At 40.8% G+C, this 17,468-nt stretch overlaps 2 protein-coding genes across 3 annotated transcripts in view; one reads left to right on the top strand and one right to left on the bottom strand.

Annotated features, from left to right (window-relative positions):
- The window catches only part of bckdk (branched chain ketoacid dehydrogenase kinase), a 19,476-nt gene extending 13,030 nt beyond the window's left edge, over positions 1-6,446 (top strand). Inside the window, exons 10-11 of the mRNA XM_046040237.1 lie at positions 29-184; positions 3,675-6,446. Coding sequence (XP_045896193.1) covers positions 29-184; positions 3,675-3,819 — 301 coding nt within the window. The 3' untranslated portion in view covers positions 3,820-6,446. The remainder of the gene's footprint in view (positions 1-28; positions 185-3,674) is intronic.
- Positions 6,447-7,330: 884 nt separating this feature from the next.
- orai2 (ORAI calcium release-activated calcium modulator 2) lies at positions 7,331-15,338 on the bottom strand. Of its 2 annotated transcripts, none has more exons than XM_046040947.1 (3): positions 15,202-15,338; positions 12,480-12,715; positions 7,331-9,883 (listed from the first exon to the last, which is right to left on the bottom strand). In XM_046040947.1, the coding sequence occupies exons 2-3, from the start codon at positions 12,708-12,710 to the stop codon at positions 9,302-9,304; spliced, it is 813 nt and encodes a 270-aa protein (XP_045896903.1). In that variant the 5' UTR covers positions 12,711-12,715; positions 15,202-15,338; the 3' UTR covers positions 7,331-9,301. The 2 variants fall into 2 exon arrangements, with proteins under 2 accessions (XP_045896903.1, XP_045896902.1); XM_046040946.1 differs by having other exon boundaries at positions 14,997-15,332.
- Between the last annotated feature and the right edge of the window lie 2,130 nt (positions 15,339-17,468).

The following is a 17,468-nucleotide window of genomic DNA, read 5'->3' as shown; positions in this document are numbered from 1 at the left end:
ACCCCCCCCCCCCCCCCCCCCCTTTAAGGATCTCGGACCGCGGTGGTGGTATCCCTCACAATATTATAGACAAGGTGATGGACTACCACTTCAGCACTGCTGAGGAGAGTGCACAGGACCCACGCATGAGCAACCTCTTCAACAACATTACCAACAGTGGAAACCAGTCCAGCCCTATGCATGGGTAAGAGCTTGATAGTACAGAATATCCATGTCCAGAATTTACAAATGTTTAGTGTGGCACTTAACACCTGCCTTGTTTGACCAGTGAAATGAAGCAGTTTTGTTAAAACATCACAGTCACCCAATCTTAACCTAACTGAACTTCTGTGGGAGGTTTTGGAGCAACATGTTACACAGCGAACACCGAATGATGGAATACCTTTTTAGTAGAATGGTGTTTTTTCCATCCAGTTGAGTTCAGAGACTATTATTATTATTATTATTATTATTATTATTATTATTATTATGCCACCGCGCAGCAGCTGTGAAGCTGTTCTGGAGGCTCATGGTGGTGTGTGTAGTGATGCCTTACTGACACACACATTACATTTGGTTTTGTTCAAGTGTCTGGATGAAATACACGTGACGCAATGCACTACATGTCTGCGTCTCTGTCAGACAGATCTTAAATATAATTGCATCATCTAACACGACTGACATGCATTAGGGGTGGGAATCTCTTGGCACCTCACAATTCTATTACGATGCGATCATGTGGGAAGCTTCTGGTCTGAGACGTGAATCCAGTGCGGAAGTTCCTTAAACCTGCATTCTATTTAACGGCCAGCAGGGGGCGACTCTTCTGGTTGCAAAAAGAAGTCTGGCTCCATTAGAAATAATGCCCCATCTCTAGTTTCACTTCTTCTTCAATACAACATGATGTTCATTTAGTAAATTATGGTCCCATTTAGAGGAAAATAGAAAAAAGTTGTTACCATGGCGACTTGTCAATCAGGCTAGAGTGACTCTGTACATACGGTGTAAATGTAACCAGCGCCACTGAAAAAGCGTAATAGGAGTTGGCTGTTCACTTTCTCTGATGAGTACATTTAGTTTTAAGACTGTTGGATTGCTAGACAAAATTGTCAGCACTGTTAAAATGACAGTTAATGTGAATTACAAATGCACCTAACTAATCAAGATAGCTAGCTCCGCACACGGCTGTTAGCTCCACCGTCCATCCAAATATGGTCACGTCCGGTGCCGCTGGTTGCAAAAAAAAATAACAAATCAACATTGCGTGGCCCTATCAGCCAAACTCGAGGCTTCAAAACGGCAGTCCGTAAACCTACAGGTGATGTCACGCTGACTATCTGTTATTATCGATGCATCTTGATGCATAATTTAAAAGTATTTAATTTGCATAAAATTCAAAAGAAACCTCTCCTAATTAGCCTAATTAGTTTGCATCCCTTATTTACATTAACCTCAGCTCCATGGTCCTTCATTTATTTAATAACCAGTTGTCAGACTCTGAAAATATAGACTGAAATATAATTATCAGGATGTACAGTATGTATGCAGGACAGATCTGTACACCAGTTTAGTCTTGCACCTGATCTTTTCAACCCTTGAGAAGTAGGTAAGTTAGTAATGACTAGTGCAATGATTAAAATTTGTAATCATGATTTTCTTGTGATTAATCGCATTGTTACATGCAAAATTGAATAATGAATTCTAAAGTAGTGTATTCCACACTTTTAATTTAAATGTACTGCTATCTACACAAAAGTGCAATAACATGTGGTTTGCAAATACTTTAAACAAATAAGGTGCTTTTTACCAGCAGTTTTTCCTTTACACAGTAGCAATAAAATATGTCCTGTAAATCTCAACTTAAACATTAATGTAATCAAATCAAATGTAAAACCAAAGCTATTTGCCACTGCCAGGCATTACCTTTTATCTAGCTTGTTAAAACAAGTTACCAAGTCCAATTTTCTTGGGGTTTTTTTTCTGAACAGGTATCAGCAGAAACGTTCTATGTTCAGTAGCAAGTCAGGTGTCAGTCATGCTCGCCTCACGCACATGCCCACCAGCTGCCAAAGTTGAATAGTCTTGAACTTTTTGCACGTGACGCGCAGCACAAATCATTGGAAGAGTGACTGATCCTCGCTGTTTGTGAGTTTCCAGAATCTATTACTGTTTAATAAATAAGACATCAACAGGAGGGAATTCGCACAGCAGAGCATCCCCGCAAAACTAGATGAAGGCAGAGTATCTAGAATCAGGTAAAGTTATGTAGCCTATAATTTTAACTTAAGGTAAATATGCTACAGCTGAGTAGCGCACAGAAGCCGTTGCCATGGTTACTATCCACAGAGCACCTGCCGTTCAATCCTGGAGCGCTTATCTCCCTTTCTGAACACTGAAGCAAAGAGCAACCCTACAGGGCCTCCCATACGCTGCATCCAATGTAGCCTAGTCTGCCGAAGTCTACCTCCACTGCTTGTTTGGGTGGGTGATTTGCAGGCTGATCAACATCCCACCCCTCCTGTGACCCATGGTTTGACTGTATGTGTTTTCAGAGCCAGTGAGCAACAGACTTTCAAAATAACAGACTAATAATAAAAATAAAAGCCGCGTTAACATGAGATAAAAGAATTGTCGGTGTTTATTAATTAATGTGGTAACACGATAACGCATTTAGAAAAAAAGCAACAAACAGCAGGTTACATCATCTGTATGAGCGCGTGTGTTGAAATCATTGGAGCTGCTTGCTTCTGGGTGTAATGTGATGGGGAAAGTTTCTCTTTACGTTGCCATTATCACAGAAGAGAGACAATATTAATGGCCACTTCCACAGACTGCTTACTGATGTAGAAATAATTACATATGCATTTTGGAGAGACTGATGCATTATACCTTTTCAACATCTGGCTAGAAAGTATCTCAAACTTCCTCTCAAGGTGGTTTGTATTAATGTTAAAATTACATAATACATGTTTGAGGAGATTTCTGAAAAGCAATGAACACATTTTCATACGTACTCAATGTTGGTGTGGAGGAAAGGTTTGTGGGTTTATTAAGTCATGACATCCATGCCCTCTCAGGATGCCTCCAGTAGGCTTGGCAGTGACATCCTCTGTCTCATGGCCAGCCATATTTACCTTCAGGTGGCATTTCACATCTCATTTACACCTAGGGCCTTATCTTGTCTGACCAACGCAGTGGTCACTTTTAGGCCCAGCGCCCATGTTGTGAAAGTAGCAAATGTTCTTGTGCCCAACTGTGCGCCCATGGGAGTGTTAAAATGAGGTGTGGTGAGAAGTGAGAATATTCATGTTGCATAGAGTAGACAAGCGCATATAAAACGGACATATCTGTTTATTACTGTTAACAGAGGCTACAGTTTGCAGTGTAGTTCATACACTTCACAAAAAAAATATATTGTAGAGTGACAATATTAGTAATCTCCCTGGTGCAGGCCCACCTGGCTTTTAAAGGGAATGGGAGATGATGATGATTTTGTAAATACATTTGCCATTACACTGTAATTCACGTTATGCCAAAAACACACCTCCACCCACATACACTATAGATCGTTTAAATAGGGCCCGTGATGTTTTAAATCCTTTTCAACCAAGCATGAATCAGTTAGCTGCGCAGCGCAGATACAACTTGAATCACCTCAGCGTCGCCTTAAACCTCTGTGTCTTTGTGTTCTGCAGATTTGGCTTCGGCTTGCCCACGTCCAGGGCCTACGCTGAGTACCTGGGCGGCTCTCTGTCTGTACAGTCTATGCAGGGCATCGGCACTGACGTCTACCTGCGTCTGCGCCACATTGATGGCAAAGGAGAGAGCTTCCGAGTGTAAAGCTCCCCCATTGGTCATCTTTGTAGATCCCAACCTAGGAATCGGGCCATGCAGGAGCAGAGAGGGGTTTTCATCAGGAAAGGCTGGCATGGACTACAGGACTTCGGTCCTCAAGATGATGGCCTACACAGTATGTTGTCAGAAAGCTCCTAAATTCACCAACCCACCACTACTTGTTCCCTTTTTGGTTTGCCTTAGACCGATTATAAGCTATGTTAGCTCTCAAATTGATGATGATGATGATGTTTGTTGTTTTCCTTTGTGTTTTGTACCCTGTGGCATGTTGTCTTGAAGTTTTAAGGGACTTTTGAATGTGTTTAGGTTATCGGGACAAACTGTGCATGACAGTGGACATGGATGTTTATGTGGAAGGAAGGGAAGGAAGGAAAAAAGAGCTTCAGTTTTAAAGAAGTTCACTTTGAAGTTACCTGTCACATAGCTGCAAAATAGGAACAGACGTTTTGATGATTAAAGAGACACTCCAGCAACCCTGTCAACATCTACTCAAAGTGCACAAAGCTGCTGACCTATTCCATGATGATCAGTACATCCATAGTTTGAATAACCAGATCCTTTCAGTGTGTTATCAGCTGTTTGTATCAGAATCTAAGGTCTACAAAGGTAAACGGCTTGTATTGGTTGGAGAAGTATTAGAGCAACCCATAGCGATAGAAACCAAGCCTTCAGTTCAGCTCTGGCTGATGAATGCCGATGAAACTGCCAAAACACCGAAAGCTCATTAACAGATTTCTGTCTTGTTCCGTTTTGAGAACACATGCTGTTCAGCAGTATTTTTTTCTTTTTAATTTTTGTGGAGCTTTCAGGCAGGGAAGCCAACCGAGATGTTCAGTTGCCTTACTGTGCGACACTAGTGCTTCAACTGCATGCTACTTGTACTTTTTTTTTGTTGCCTTTATCAGTTCACACAGATGCACACATCAGTCCGTTTCATTAGTTTGATGTCAGATGTTTTGCACAATGATTAGTATTTCCGTTTGTTATGCTCAGCACTTGCACCAATCATAGCAGTTTTTGACTTTATTAAAACTTTCAGAGTAACAATATATCAGCGAAGTAATGTCAAATGTCTTCTTTTTTCTGTTTCATCTGACTTTAGAATTATGTTTTTTTGAATGCGTGACAGTTGTTTTTCTGATAATCTTTTGTTTTTTTTGTATATGCTTACATTTCATGGCGCATATGGAAGTTCAGATTGGCTGAGGTTGCTAGTCTTTTATTTGTTCTTTTTTTTTGGGGGGGGGGGGTTTAGAAATTTGCCCCAATAGATGATCACCTCAAGCACTCCTCATATTGTGTTGAACATTCCCCAGTGAGCATCAGTTGTCATCCTGAATGCCACACTTATCTGTTGGGAGCATTTGTTATTATATTAGCTTATACTGTTATCTTTTTAGCAGCGAGGGCATTTACAGTCTGGAGCTATAATTAGCAAGATGGGAAATATATGAACTTTGTAAAGTAAACCATCAGAAGTTTGCATTCAAAGCAGTTTTAAGCATCTTCTCTTTTTTGGCTCTGAGAGATTGGTTATATTATTTGGCCAAGAACAACATTTTATTCTAAAGCTGTATCCTAAACGCTTTAGACTCACATACATTGTATAGTCTATCTACTAAATGAGACTGGTTTTTTTCTTGTCTTAGAAAACCTATAGATAATAAGATTCTGAAATGTTTTATATCTTACAAATAAAGTAACTAGCTCACTTGGAACAAAATGTCTCCCGAAGCTATTTTTCTTTTTCTTTTTTCAGAGTTTACATACACATGTTCCTTGAGTAAAAATTGGATTTTAGCTTGTGAGACATTGTGAACACATAAGTGAACCAGTTACTTTAGCAGTTGTAAGATATTTAAACATAATCTGTTTTGATTTGTGAAAGGCTCATATTTATTTTGACACTTTGTGAAACAAAAATAATTGCATATAATTCACAGTAGATGATGACATTGACAGAGAACAGCCTGTATTATGTGTACCTGTATCCCTGCTGAAGCCCTGTATATGAATTAATGTGTTAATTGTGGCTTTGAAGGTCTTGAAGATGTAGCATAAAGTATATAGCTTATGCATGTAATGCAGCGGGGGGAGTTGCACCACATAACCTCCAGATGCTGGTAAACAATGGTTTAAGGTGTGTGGCCCTTTTGAGACACATTAGCAGGTAACCAGCATCATTCTGAGATTGTGTTCTGTCACAAAATGTTGCTGGTGAAATGTTGAAGGTGGCTTGTAAATTATGGCCTTATAAGCCAGGCTGTGGCTTTTGTGAAGCATGTCTGCCCTCTGCTGGCCTAAAAAGAAAAGTGCAGGCAGACAAAATATTGGTCTTGTGGGGGGGGGGTATTAAGTGCATCAATTCAGTTTTTGAAGGGGAACTACAGCGGAGTTTCTGAATTTCTACTTACCAGGTTTCTGATTTTGTAATTTTTTGCAGATAGAAATGAGGATCAACACACAAAAAATAAAAATAATGTCAACATCATCTCCAATACAAAGCTGAATATTGGAGTCATGTTACTGTGTGTTTTGTCTTTTAGAGTGAAATTAGCTCTCCCATGTTTTCTGTTGTCTGTCTGTAAACATTAAATTTTACTTGGTTGGAACTTTGAGAGTTATCTTCATTGTTTTACTTATTTATGATCAATGTGTTTAATTTTAATACTTTCATTTTTTTATGAGAACTATCATGAAAGTGTCACAACTTTGATCTTTCTTTCTTGTACGTCTCTGGTCGGGAATTCACTGTTGTCACAAGTCTTGCATTTGCAGACTGTTTACCTATCAGAGTGTTTTCTCAGCTGGGTGGCTGGGACTAGGACTTGCTACCCTTCAGGGAAAACCATTCCCTCATCACATTTAATCAAAACAGTTTGTGATGATTCATCTCTACTCATCACATGGGACATAAAAACTATGGTTTCACATAATGCTGATAAACACATTCATGGGTATTTCTTTTCTTCTTTCAAAACCCAGTGTATTAAAGACAGACCAATGCACTAGCAGACTATAGTCCATATTGTGATATGACAGATTTATCAATATGTCTTGTTAGATATTTAAATACAGTTGCAGAGCAGTAAACTACAGCAATATCAAGCCCCAATGTTTTATTGTTACACAATATAGTTGTGTAATAAAGGTTTATGTTAAAGACATTAAACACATAAAATGTGTTTTTTAGCAGATAAATACTCCACTATGTTCACCAGCTAGTCACTACCTGTGTGTGGCTGCTGTTTGGCGCAGAGCAGGTAGTGTACTGTGGCTTTTAAAGAGCTTTTTGTTGAAAACAGCTGCCTGCTGCGTCCAAAAACAATGAGCTGAAACTTGCTGCAGATTCAGGTGATAATTCTCTGTAGGTTCATCAGTACAAGCTACTCTTCAGATACTTGTGCCGCTTTAAGAGATTACCAGAGTACTACAATTCATTCTGATGATAAATGTGTGTACTATAAATGCAGTGACTGAGACAGACAAGAGAAGATGAGAACTTGAGTGTTTTTATTTTATTTTTTAAAGTCTGCTGCAGGCTGTGAATTTACTTTACAACACAGGTCTCCATGACCTTTGCAGCATTCATTTAAGAAGCACAAATCCACAAACACAGACAAAGCAAGGTTTTCTCACAACAAACCTCCCGCACTCACTCACTGTTCAATTAGACTACAAGTGCACTTTGTCTCCTCTGAGAAGCAAGAAAAAAAATAAAAAAAACAACAACTGAGCAACACTTTGGTCAGTCATCTTATTTGGAATGTGATAACAGGTTTGCAATAACATACTCCAACCTCATTCAAGGCAGTGCCAACTCTATGTTGAGTCTTTCATTTAACACACACACACACACACACGTCTCCAATATTTAGTACAACTGGAAGAAACAAGGTAAAGCTGATATCAACATGCATTCTGTGACTGTTCTCATTTCCGTCAAACTCTTTGATTTTTTTCTAGCCCTTCATCAGACTCCAACGTTTAAACTGTATTGGTTTAAACTTTGACCTGCTTAACTACATTCCTAGCAAACAAATCGGCTTGTGTTATGTGACCTTAAGCAAAACAGCAGTTCATGAAAAAGGCAATAATTCTGTAAGACAGAGCTATACTTAGACAGTAACACATTCATATTTAAGCACTTTGAGCAGCTTGATATGCAGAATGGACTAATTTGACACCTTTTACACAGGCTCCATGGTCTTTGTAAAAGACAATAAAAGCTATTTGAAGGAAGTGAATGACAAAACGTTTGAGGCTCTTCTGAGATTTTGGGTGTAAAAACACAGACACGAAATACAAAATTTTTAAGACTTCACATTAGAACTATTCGAATCCTGGTAAACACGCACATACACGGTGTAGAGATGCCCTCAATCAGTCAAAATAGAGTGAAACATACACCAAGTTCCTTGCACAACTTGGCTTTTTACAGTTAAAAACAACAAGCACAGTTTTATGTGAAATGTGAATCTGACTGAGGAGCAGGCTGAGAGTGAACGGTGAGGCCTGCACTCACCATAGAATCCATGCAACAGGTTTCTGACAGCTGAAGCTGCAATGTTTTGATGAAGCTAAAATGTGTGATAAAAGATTATTATACTGAAGTACTGTAGTGCTGCAGAGATGCCCCAGCCTACATATCTTGTCCTCCAGATTTAAAACATGTTTGATAAAATGTCACATCATCATGATTTAAATATTTTTTTTTAAATTTTAGTTTTCCGTCAAAATAATCGCAGGTCGCAGTAACATATCATTTTAGTTGTTAGTGGTGGTCCCAGCTGTAGTTGTAAAACTTACTTTGGCACATCTTATTTTTCATAGGCCACATGCACCAAACACTGGAGGTCCTGATTCACAACTATTTAACCAATCATCCTAAATTATTTATTTATGAATATACGTTTAACTGGGAGGTTCACCACTTATGACACTGACTTGACGCTCTGTTGGTGTTGTTGAACTGCAAAAACACGCACAATCTTTGGTGAAACCAGCTTACAGACAGCAACTACAGTCAAGTTACATTTTTGGGGTTATGGCAAGTTACTTAAGGTGTTAAGGATGGCACCTCTTTGCTAGCAAGGTGTGAGGGTAGCTAAAAGATTTATAATAGCCTCAGAGTGAATCCCTAACACAGACAAAAACACAGACATGGCCCACAGAACTCAATAGCCCTTTTTCTGTAAACCTTTTTACATTATCTTTGACCAACACGTTACAGATCCAAAACACAGACATGGTCACTATACAAATACTACAACGCAACTTTACCGTAAGAATAAATTAGCAGTCTGACATGTTTTGGCTGTCTGTGCAGCAAAGTGAGCTGCTTTAAAGCTCTCTGCTGACGAGCCCAAGCAAGGCGTTAACTCTGACCAGAACAAATGTCAGAGAAGGGAGAGGACTTGATAAATATGGGATACAAAGGGAAGTTCTTAAAGCTTCCGTCATGTTATCACACAGTCTGGAGGCCTCTCTCATGGCCGTCTAGCTGCACCTTAATCTTGTGCAGTTCCTCGATCTCCTGGTGGTGACGCTCTGTCTTGTGGCGCACCAGAGAGCGATAGAAGTGAATGGTGAAAACCAAAAAAATCACACCCACTGGCACCATGATGATGGTAGAGGCAAGCGCGGCCTGCCAGCCGCTGTACTGCGGTGGAGCTGGCGTAGGTTTTAGCGCAGCAGTGGCTGTTGTGGTGCTGCAGGTGGTCCCCTCTTTGGCCACGCTGGAGTCCACAGGGAGGAACTTGATCCAGCAGAGGAGCACCACCTCTGCTAAAAACAGCAAGATGCCCAGGGCTGTGGAGAAGCCCCAGGCCAGCTCGATGTAGTAGTGCATACGCTCGTGGGGTGACTCGCTGACAGAGTTGAGGTTGTGGATGTTGCTGACGGCCTCCACGTTGGGGAGGATGCAGGTGCTGATCAGCAGAGCAAAGAGGTGCACCGCCACCAGCACGGTGGTGCACACGCTGAAGGCAATGAGGAGCACGCGTGGGTAACTGTACTGCATCTCCAGATCAACCTCCACCATGGCCACCTATGACACGTGTACAGGGACAACCAGGTTACTATACGTCCATGTGTACATCACACTAGTGGTGATGTACTGAGCATGTAAACAAATGCAGTCATTGCTATCTGTGATGTCCTAAGGTCATCTTAACCCTGTTTAAATCATGCATTAAACATCTCGGGACCTTCACATGTGGATTACACTACATGGGCCACCGAAGGAAGAGTTATTTTGGGCACTCAGGGTTCTGCAAGTAAAAATCTTGTTCATTTTTTTGCAAATACTGTAAGGTCATTTATGGTGGAGAGCTTCAAATCTTGGATGGACATGAAACTCTGTTGAATAATCAGTACAAAAATATGAACAACTGTATTATTAGATATCTGGTTACAGAAAGTTAACATGTACAAGCCTGTGGCCAACTGGGACTGTCAGGGTCAATTTCCGTGAGAAACATTCACTCAGAGCTGTAACTTACGGCACTAAGGTCAAAGGTAAAGATTACACTTTCAGATTCTGGGTCATGGTTAGATTAATTCACTAACAGTGGTGAGGTGTTTTAGGGCTGGGCAATAAAACAATGATCATTATTGCGATATAATTTTCCTCAATAACAATATAACAAATGTTCAATAAATGCTCGATTTAAATAATTTGATTCACAAACTAGCACTTAATTTTTCTATTAAGATTTTAATTTTGTAATATCTGTATATTTGTAATTTTATTTTTGTATTTTGAGGAAAAGGGACTGAAAAATGTTGCTGAAAAAAAGATTTGACCATAATAGTTTTGAATAATCTACCTCATATTTGTTAAGTGATACACTGTTTGGCATCAAGTGTTTGTCATGTTCTGACCATAAAAAAAATAGTTTAAGACTTCAAAAGTCTTCAGCTTTCACAAAAATAGCACTTTCGGTGCTCGGCCTAATAAGTCAAAAACACTGATTATATTTTACCGAACAATTACGTTGATATGTCAGCAGTGAGGAAGCATTTAGTGTCCGAGAGAGACGCAAAAATCGCCGTTTGCAGACACTGTTCAGCTGAATTGTCTCCTAGCACAACTACTCCATCTGTGGCTGAGTTCTTAGAAAAGGCATCAAATGGTCTGACCCGCTTTGAGTGTTTCTGTCACTCGTTTCTGAGAAGTTGATTAAGCTAGCCGCACCTACATTTGGAGTGCACATGTATTCAAGCCTTTATGGTAACTGAAACGGACCAGAGCGAGCTGACAGGCAGGTTGGAGACTTTATCCTGTCAGTTTGTCTCTTTACAAAGATAAGTGTTGCAGTATGAGAGTTTGACCTATAGGCTATTAAGTCTTCATGTTACGCGATACGAAAACCACACACAACATTTATAAATTGGGTCGGACTTCATGAATTTAGCACGAAGATACAGAAGTGAAAATGTCCGGTTTTCAAAGAAAGGTGTCTATACAGTATGGAAATAAGATTAACTGGATTATATTCACACAACGTATAAAACATATTACATGTGTACATTAAAAGTAAATGGACGCATGTAATTTACTTTACCGGAGCTACCAACCATAGTCTCTCCAAATCCTATGGGAAACACTGAGTAAAAAGCACATTCTGATTTATACAATGGTAAAAACAAAAAAAGGCTAAAATGTTAATTTACTTGTTCGGTATTCAGCAAATTTTTTCATTATATTCTGCTTCAGCCAAGAATTTTCATTTCGGTGCATCCCTATCGATTGATATGACATTTTTTATCGAATGTTAACATTTTTGGCCATATCGCCCAGCCCTAGGTTTTTTCTTCTTAATTGCAAAGGTGAGTTGGCTACAGCTCTGGCTGAGTTCAGCGCAGACAAAACGTAGCAAAATGTTGATTTCAACAGAAAGGGTGGTGCATTGAACACACTGTTGTGTATACAAGCGCAGTGCACTTCACTGCCTTTTCAATATGGCTGTGGTGACATACTTCTTGCACTTGATTGTGTAAAAATTGTGTACCTCTGACATCCCCAACAAATGGGAGGCAACGTTGCACAACAGTACAAAGAAACATGTCGTTCAATCCAAAAACATTGCAAACTGGTGCAAAACGTTTTGAAATTGAACTCGCCCTCTGATTCACATCTCTGCTTGGCTTATTCTCCACAGCAACTGCGGCTGAGGCTCATGGGTAGTACAGTTGCAATCAGACACTAAACTCTCTTTGAAGGCGCTTGTAAGGATGAAAGTTGTTGCAGCAAACACTGAAATCTTAAAAGCAAAACAGGAAGTTTAAAACCAGTTTCTGCCCACAACTACATTTCTATGACACATGCAGGTGACTGTGGTGGGTTATTAATGTCAAAGAAAGCTTCATGGCACTGAACTGAAACCATGCAAATCAGTTTGGAACAAACAACTGGTGCAAGGCTGTGTCCGTATAGCAGCGGCCGGGTTCAATTGCTGCATGTTGTCCCCTCTCTCACTCTCATTTCCTGCTTCTCTGTCCTATCCAAATAAACGCTAAAAAAAAAAGACCCCCAAAAATCTTAAAAAACAAAACAAACTAAAAACTATCCATGGGATGAGACATTAAAAACAAAAGGCTGTGTTGCACTGAGGCTGGTCAAAAAGGCGAATACGACTGACCATTGCGAAGCCAGAGAGCAGCGCAGACGTCCTGCTGGAGGCCTTCAGCTTGGCCCGGCTCAAGTAGAGTTTTCTCCAGGACAGGGCCTGCACTGAGTGGTGGTTGGAGCTGACCAGCTCCAGGTAACTGCGTCGCACCCAGTCCCTGTAGTCCATCCCCCCACCGTCCGGGGCCCGCTCTGAGACTCCTGGGGCCGGGGAACCCATAGGCACGTTCAGCTCACTGCTCATAGCACCTGGTCGGTGGGGGAGATGGGGAGATTGGTCAAGTTGTTGGACGCTTGAGATGGTCATTAATTAAAGCTACTACTGCAAAATAAGTTTTGAACCCCACACAACATTTATTTTTACAGGGATGTGTAAATAGTACAACATTTACAAGCCTGAGATAGTTTGCCACTATCGTCCCCTAAGGGCACAAATACACACAACTCATCAGGACAAGATAATGATACAATAAAAAAAAAAAACTAACGAAAAGCACCTCATCATTCATGACGATAATCATGATAATAACCCATGAAAACAATAGTATAATTCATCTATATCTTTGTTTATGGTGACTAACACTTCACTGTGTCATTTTAAAGCACCTCCTCTTTGCGGCAAATGCATATTACACACAACATTATTTTAACACTCGACATTATATCAGAGTGCAATCAGTGTTGTGATTCCCCTGGCCGAACTATCTCTGTAGCTCCATGTTTGTGTTCATGGGAAAACACAAATATTCCCACAAGACATAGTGAACTTTTTTGGGGTGTGTGAAGTCTGTCTGTCACAATTATGTTTTTCTCCAGCTGGCTGTTAGCAAAGAGCAGATGAGTTGTAAAGACTTGTAAGTTGTGAGTGTCCCACGCCCCTCTCGCTGCATGTGTATAAGTGGCAGCAATAGGAGATGGCGGGAAAACAGGAAATAACTATTATGAGAAAGATAAGGCATGAACACATATAAATGGGGGGTTAAAATAGTAGCAACAGCGCTGCCCTTTTCTGTTTCCTCCAAATATTTTTGCACCCAGGAGATTGGGAAATGTTGATTTTTAAACATATTTGTAAATAAAACAGATTAAAGTTAGACATAAAGTGATAAAGTGCACCCCATAACTGACAAAGAGAATAAATAATAAGAAAATGGTAGTTTGTATGTAAATGGTTTGGTTGTTTTTATTGTCCATGCAAATTGTGATTTTGCATTCTGTAACTCTGACTCAAAGCAATTGTAAAATATTATTACTGGCAGAGTCTTTGCTAAAAAAAATGAAATTTAGCTCCAACTCATCAACATTACTTTACAAAAAGTATATCAACACCCCCTGTCCACTTTTATGTGCTTTTGGACTGGGGCTGTTTTTCTGGGTTTGGGCCCACTTAGCTCCAATGATGGGAACTTTTAATCATGCAGGAAATAATGGTATTTTCCAGTTTCAACATGACAACGGCCACATGTCAAAGGCAGGTCCATAAAGAAATTTTTTGTGTGGAAGAACATCAACAACTGCCCTGCACAGAGCCCTGACCTGAATCCCATTCAGCACCTTTGTTATGAACTGGAATGCTGACTTCCAGCCAGGACTTATTGACCAACATACTGGTCAACCTCATTAATGCTCTTGTGGCAGAATGGGAGGAAATCCTGCAGCCAGGTTCCAAAAGTAGAGTAGAAAGGATGACTAAAGAGGCAGCTATACCAGCATATCAATGCCCATGGTTTTGGAATGACATGTTCAGCAACTTGAACAAGAATACTGAACATGAAATGTTCTAGTGTAGGCTACATATACTTTTGGCCAAATACAGTAGTGCAGTCACGGGTATTGCAATGTGAAATTCTGACATGTATGTTTAGTTCATCCACTACCTGTTCATCATCTCTGTTTTCCCGAGTTTCTACAAACTTGCTCTTTACCTTTCAAGATGACAACGGCTGCAAGCCAAATTGGACATCTCTACTGTCCACTGAATTATGTTGGCATTTTAGTACAAACTCGGCTGGTGGTCAAAACATGTGCAAGTTATCTAAATGAGCACCTTTCAAGCGATGCATTTGTTACCAAGTTAAAATGCAAAACACACATAATCTAGTTTAGGCAGTAAGACACAGAGTCCTCCTGTGATCCCCCTGCAAAATGCAGTTAACACTTCAGCAGATGAGTGCATATTTACGCCTCTATATATATTTAGAGCACTGAGAAATTAGCAGGATCCGTTTACCAAGCCTAGCTAACAGGAAGCTAGTCTAACCCAGTGCTGCAGTTATTTTAATTCAACGTTCATGTCAAGCCGGGAGACAAAAGTAACGTTAATTAAAACATTAAGGTAAAATATTCTGATGCATTAATGAGACTTAAAATAATCCACAGTCGACATGGTTATACGCAGAAACGTTAGTAACGTTACTTAAACGTGTCACAATATTCAGACTCTTGCTAGCTAACTTTGTTAGCTAATTCATCAACACAATTTCTAATCAAGTTGCTCGTTTGTTATGAAATTAGACTACTTTCATCTCACCTGTCTGTCGAAGTTCCTTTGATATACTGACACAAACTCCAAGCAGGTCTTCTCTCCACTGTACAAAAACTGTCTGGACTGCTCCGAGTGTTTTAACAGAACAACTTCCGCTCTCCCGTCGCGCTTATCAACGTTACCTTCGTTCAGCTGCAGCTGTCGAGCCCGGGTCTGTAAACACGACTCCTCACAGGCATATTTAGCGTACCTGAGTGAAGGCTTTCCTCGCTGTCAAGTAAGTTCACCGGTCATCGGGGATTCTTTTCAAGGGGCCAGAGGGACCACAATCCCGTGGATGGTGAGGAAAACTAGTCGTTACAAGAAAGCTTCCGGTTGGGCGTGTTGCCTTCAAAATAAAATAATTTACATTTACTCATCTGGCAGACGCTTTTATCTCGAGCGACTTACATTTGAGGAACACCATACAAGCATCAACAAAGCATGAAATACAGCACGAGATCTACAACTTACAATACGAGGAAAACTAACCAAAATTGGCAGGTAGGTTGCAAATTCCACCTACTACTCAGGCAAAAAAAAGGCACCCATAGACCTCATGGTGGCGCTTTAACAATCAACTTTTTTCATCATTTTAATCTCTGGATTAATCTGCATCTTTGCTTCGATGGTCTTCTGCTCTAAAAATGTCAAATTATATGAATTTTTATGACCTTCCTCAAAAACTATTTTTGCGAACTCCTCCCAGACGAGTTTGCCAATCGCTCTGACACTTTGGCAGGATCATCCATGGACATTTCAAGCTTGAAGTGTCTGTTCAGATCCTCGATCCGACCTTCGCTGAGCAGTCCTGGGATGTTCCACCACTAGGGGGCACTAAGAGAAAAAAGCAAAAAGTTTATACCTTCCTTCAGAAGTGGGGACAGAGTCCTGTATAACCACACTGACTAAAGAGGTCAAAGCAGCAAAGAGGAGCTACGCTGTAAAGCTAGAAAACAGCTTCACAGCCAGAGACCCTGTGTCAGTGTGGAAAGGCCTTCAGACACTCACTAACCACAGGAGACCATCCCCCAACACTGCTGGTACTCAACGACTGGCTGACGAGCTGAATGGTTTTTACTGCAGGTTTGAGATGCCCACAGTCACACCTCTCCCACGCTCCAACACCATCTTCAAACAGTCACCTTCCCCCACTGCCATGCTGTCACCCCCACCTCTGACCCCTCACCTGCACTCATGGTCTATGAAGATGATGTGAGTCAGCTCTTCCAGAGGCAGAAGATCAGGAAGGCTCCTGGCCCAGACCAGCTGGCCCCCATCTTCACAAAGATTTTCAACAGATCACTGCAGTGAGTGAAGTTCCCTCCTGCTTCAAACACTCCACAATCATCACGGTCCCCAAGAAACCCTCCATCTCTGGATTAAATGACTACAAGCCTGTCGCCCTGACATCTGTAGTCATGAAGTCCTTTGAAAGACTGGTGTTGGGCCACCTGAAGGACATTACAGGCCCCTTGCTGGACCTCCTGCAGTTTACCTACAGGGCTAACAGGTCATTGGATGATGCAGTCAACTTGGGACTGGTATTACATCCTGCAACACCTCGATACTGCAGGGACATGTGCAAGGATCCTGTTCGTGGACTTCAGCTCGGCGTTCAACACCATCATCAAGGACATCCTCCGCACCAAACTCACCCAGCTCACTGTGCCAGCCTCCACCTGTCAGTGGACAAACTTCCTGACTGACAGGAGTCAGCAGGTGAGGCTGGGGAACATCACATCCAGCACCCGGACTATCAGCACTGTTGCCCCCCAGGGGTGTGTGCTCTCCCCACTGCTCTTCTCCCTCTACACCAACGACTGCACCTCAAGAGACCCATCATAATAATGATAATAATGTTACTCCTGCATCCTTTGCACTCCGCTCATTGCACTATTTTTGTATATATGTGTTCTCTATACTGTAGCCTGTACTTGATTTTATTATTGTATTATTGTATGAGTAAGCACATCCTGAGCAATAAACAATCCTGAGTCAAACTCCTCGTATGTGTACACATACCTGGCAAATAAAGCTGATTCTGATTCTGATATGGCTAATGTATGAAAGTATGAAATTAACTGGCCGGGTGTGAGGTGTCAGAAAACAGACATATCTGATAAAGGGTAAAGATGGAAGTATTCTCTATTCCTCTTGGTATCAACAAATCTCATTAAAAGACCAAAACCAACCACATACGAGTGTTTCTCTATACTTTCTGGCTTCTCTAACCAGTCTATTAGCTTGCTGTTTCCTACTGAAGGTGTACATTTTTAAAAAACAAATATATTTAGGTACATTTTGTATTTTTAATTTCTTACCATAGTTTTTAGTGAGTACTCAAACAGGAGTAAATAGCGGATTTGTAGGGGACTCAGTTGTGGATCAAAACACACATGGTGCTTTTGGCAGCAGGACAGTGTATGTGGGATTCAGTGTGGCTCATTAATGTGTTTTTAATAGTTCTTGAACAAC

Source organism: Micropterus dolomieu, linkage group LG23 (genome assembly GCF_021292245.1).
Source record: "Micropterus dolomieu isolate WLL.071019.BEF.003 ecotype Adirondacks linkage group LG23, ASM2129224v1, whole genome shotgun sequence".
Classification (NCBI taxonomy): Eukaryota; Metazoa; Chordata; class Actinopteri; order Centrarchiformes; family Centrarchidae; genus Micropterus; species Micropterus dolomieu.
Note: the sequence above shows the minus strand (reverse complement) of the source record. Positions and strands in the feature narration are given on the sequence as shown.

Bases quoted from the DNA above. Each gene is read 5' to 3' on its own strand.
- orai2 (XM_046040947.1), bottom strand. From the start codon at position 12,710: ATGAGCAGTGAGCTGAACGTGCCTATGGGTTCCCCGGCCCCAGGAGTC. The intron at 9,884-12,479 runs GTCAGTCGTATT...CACGTGTCATAG, and splicing joins TGCTCTCTGGCTTCGCAATG to GTGGCCATGGTGGAGGTTGA.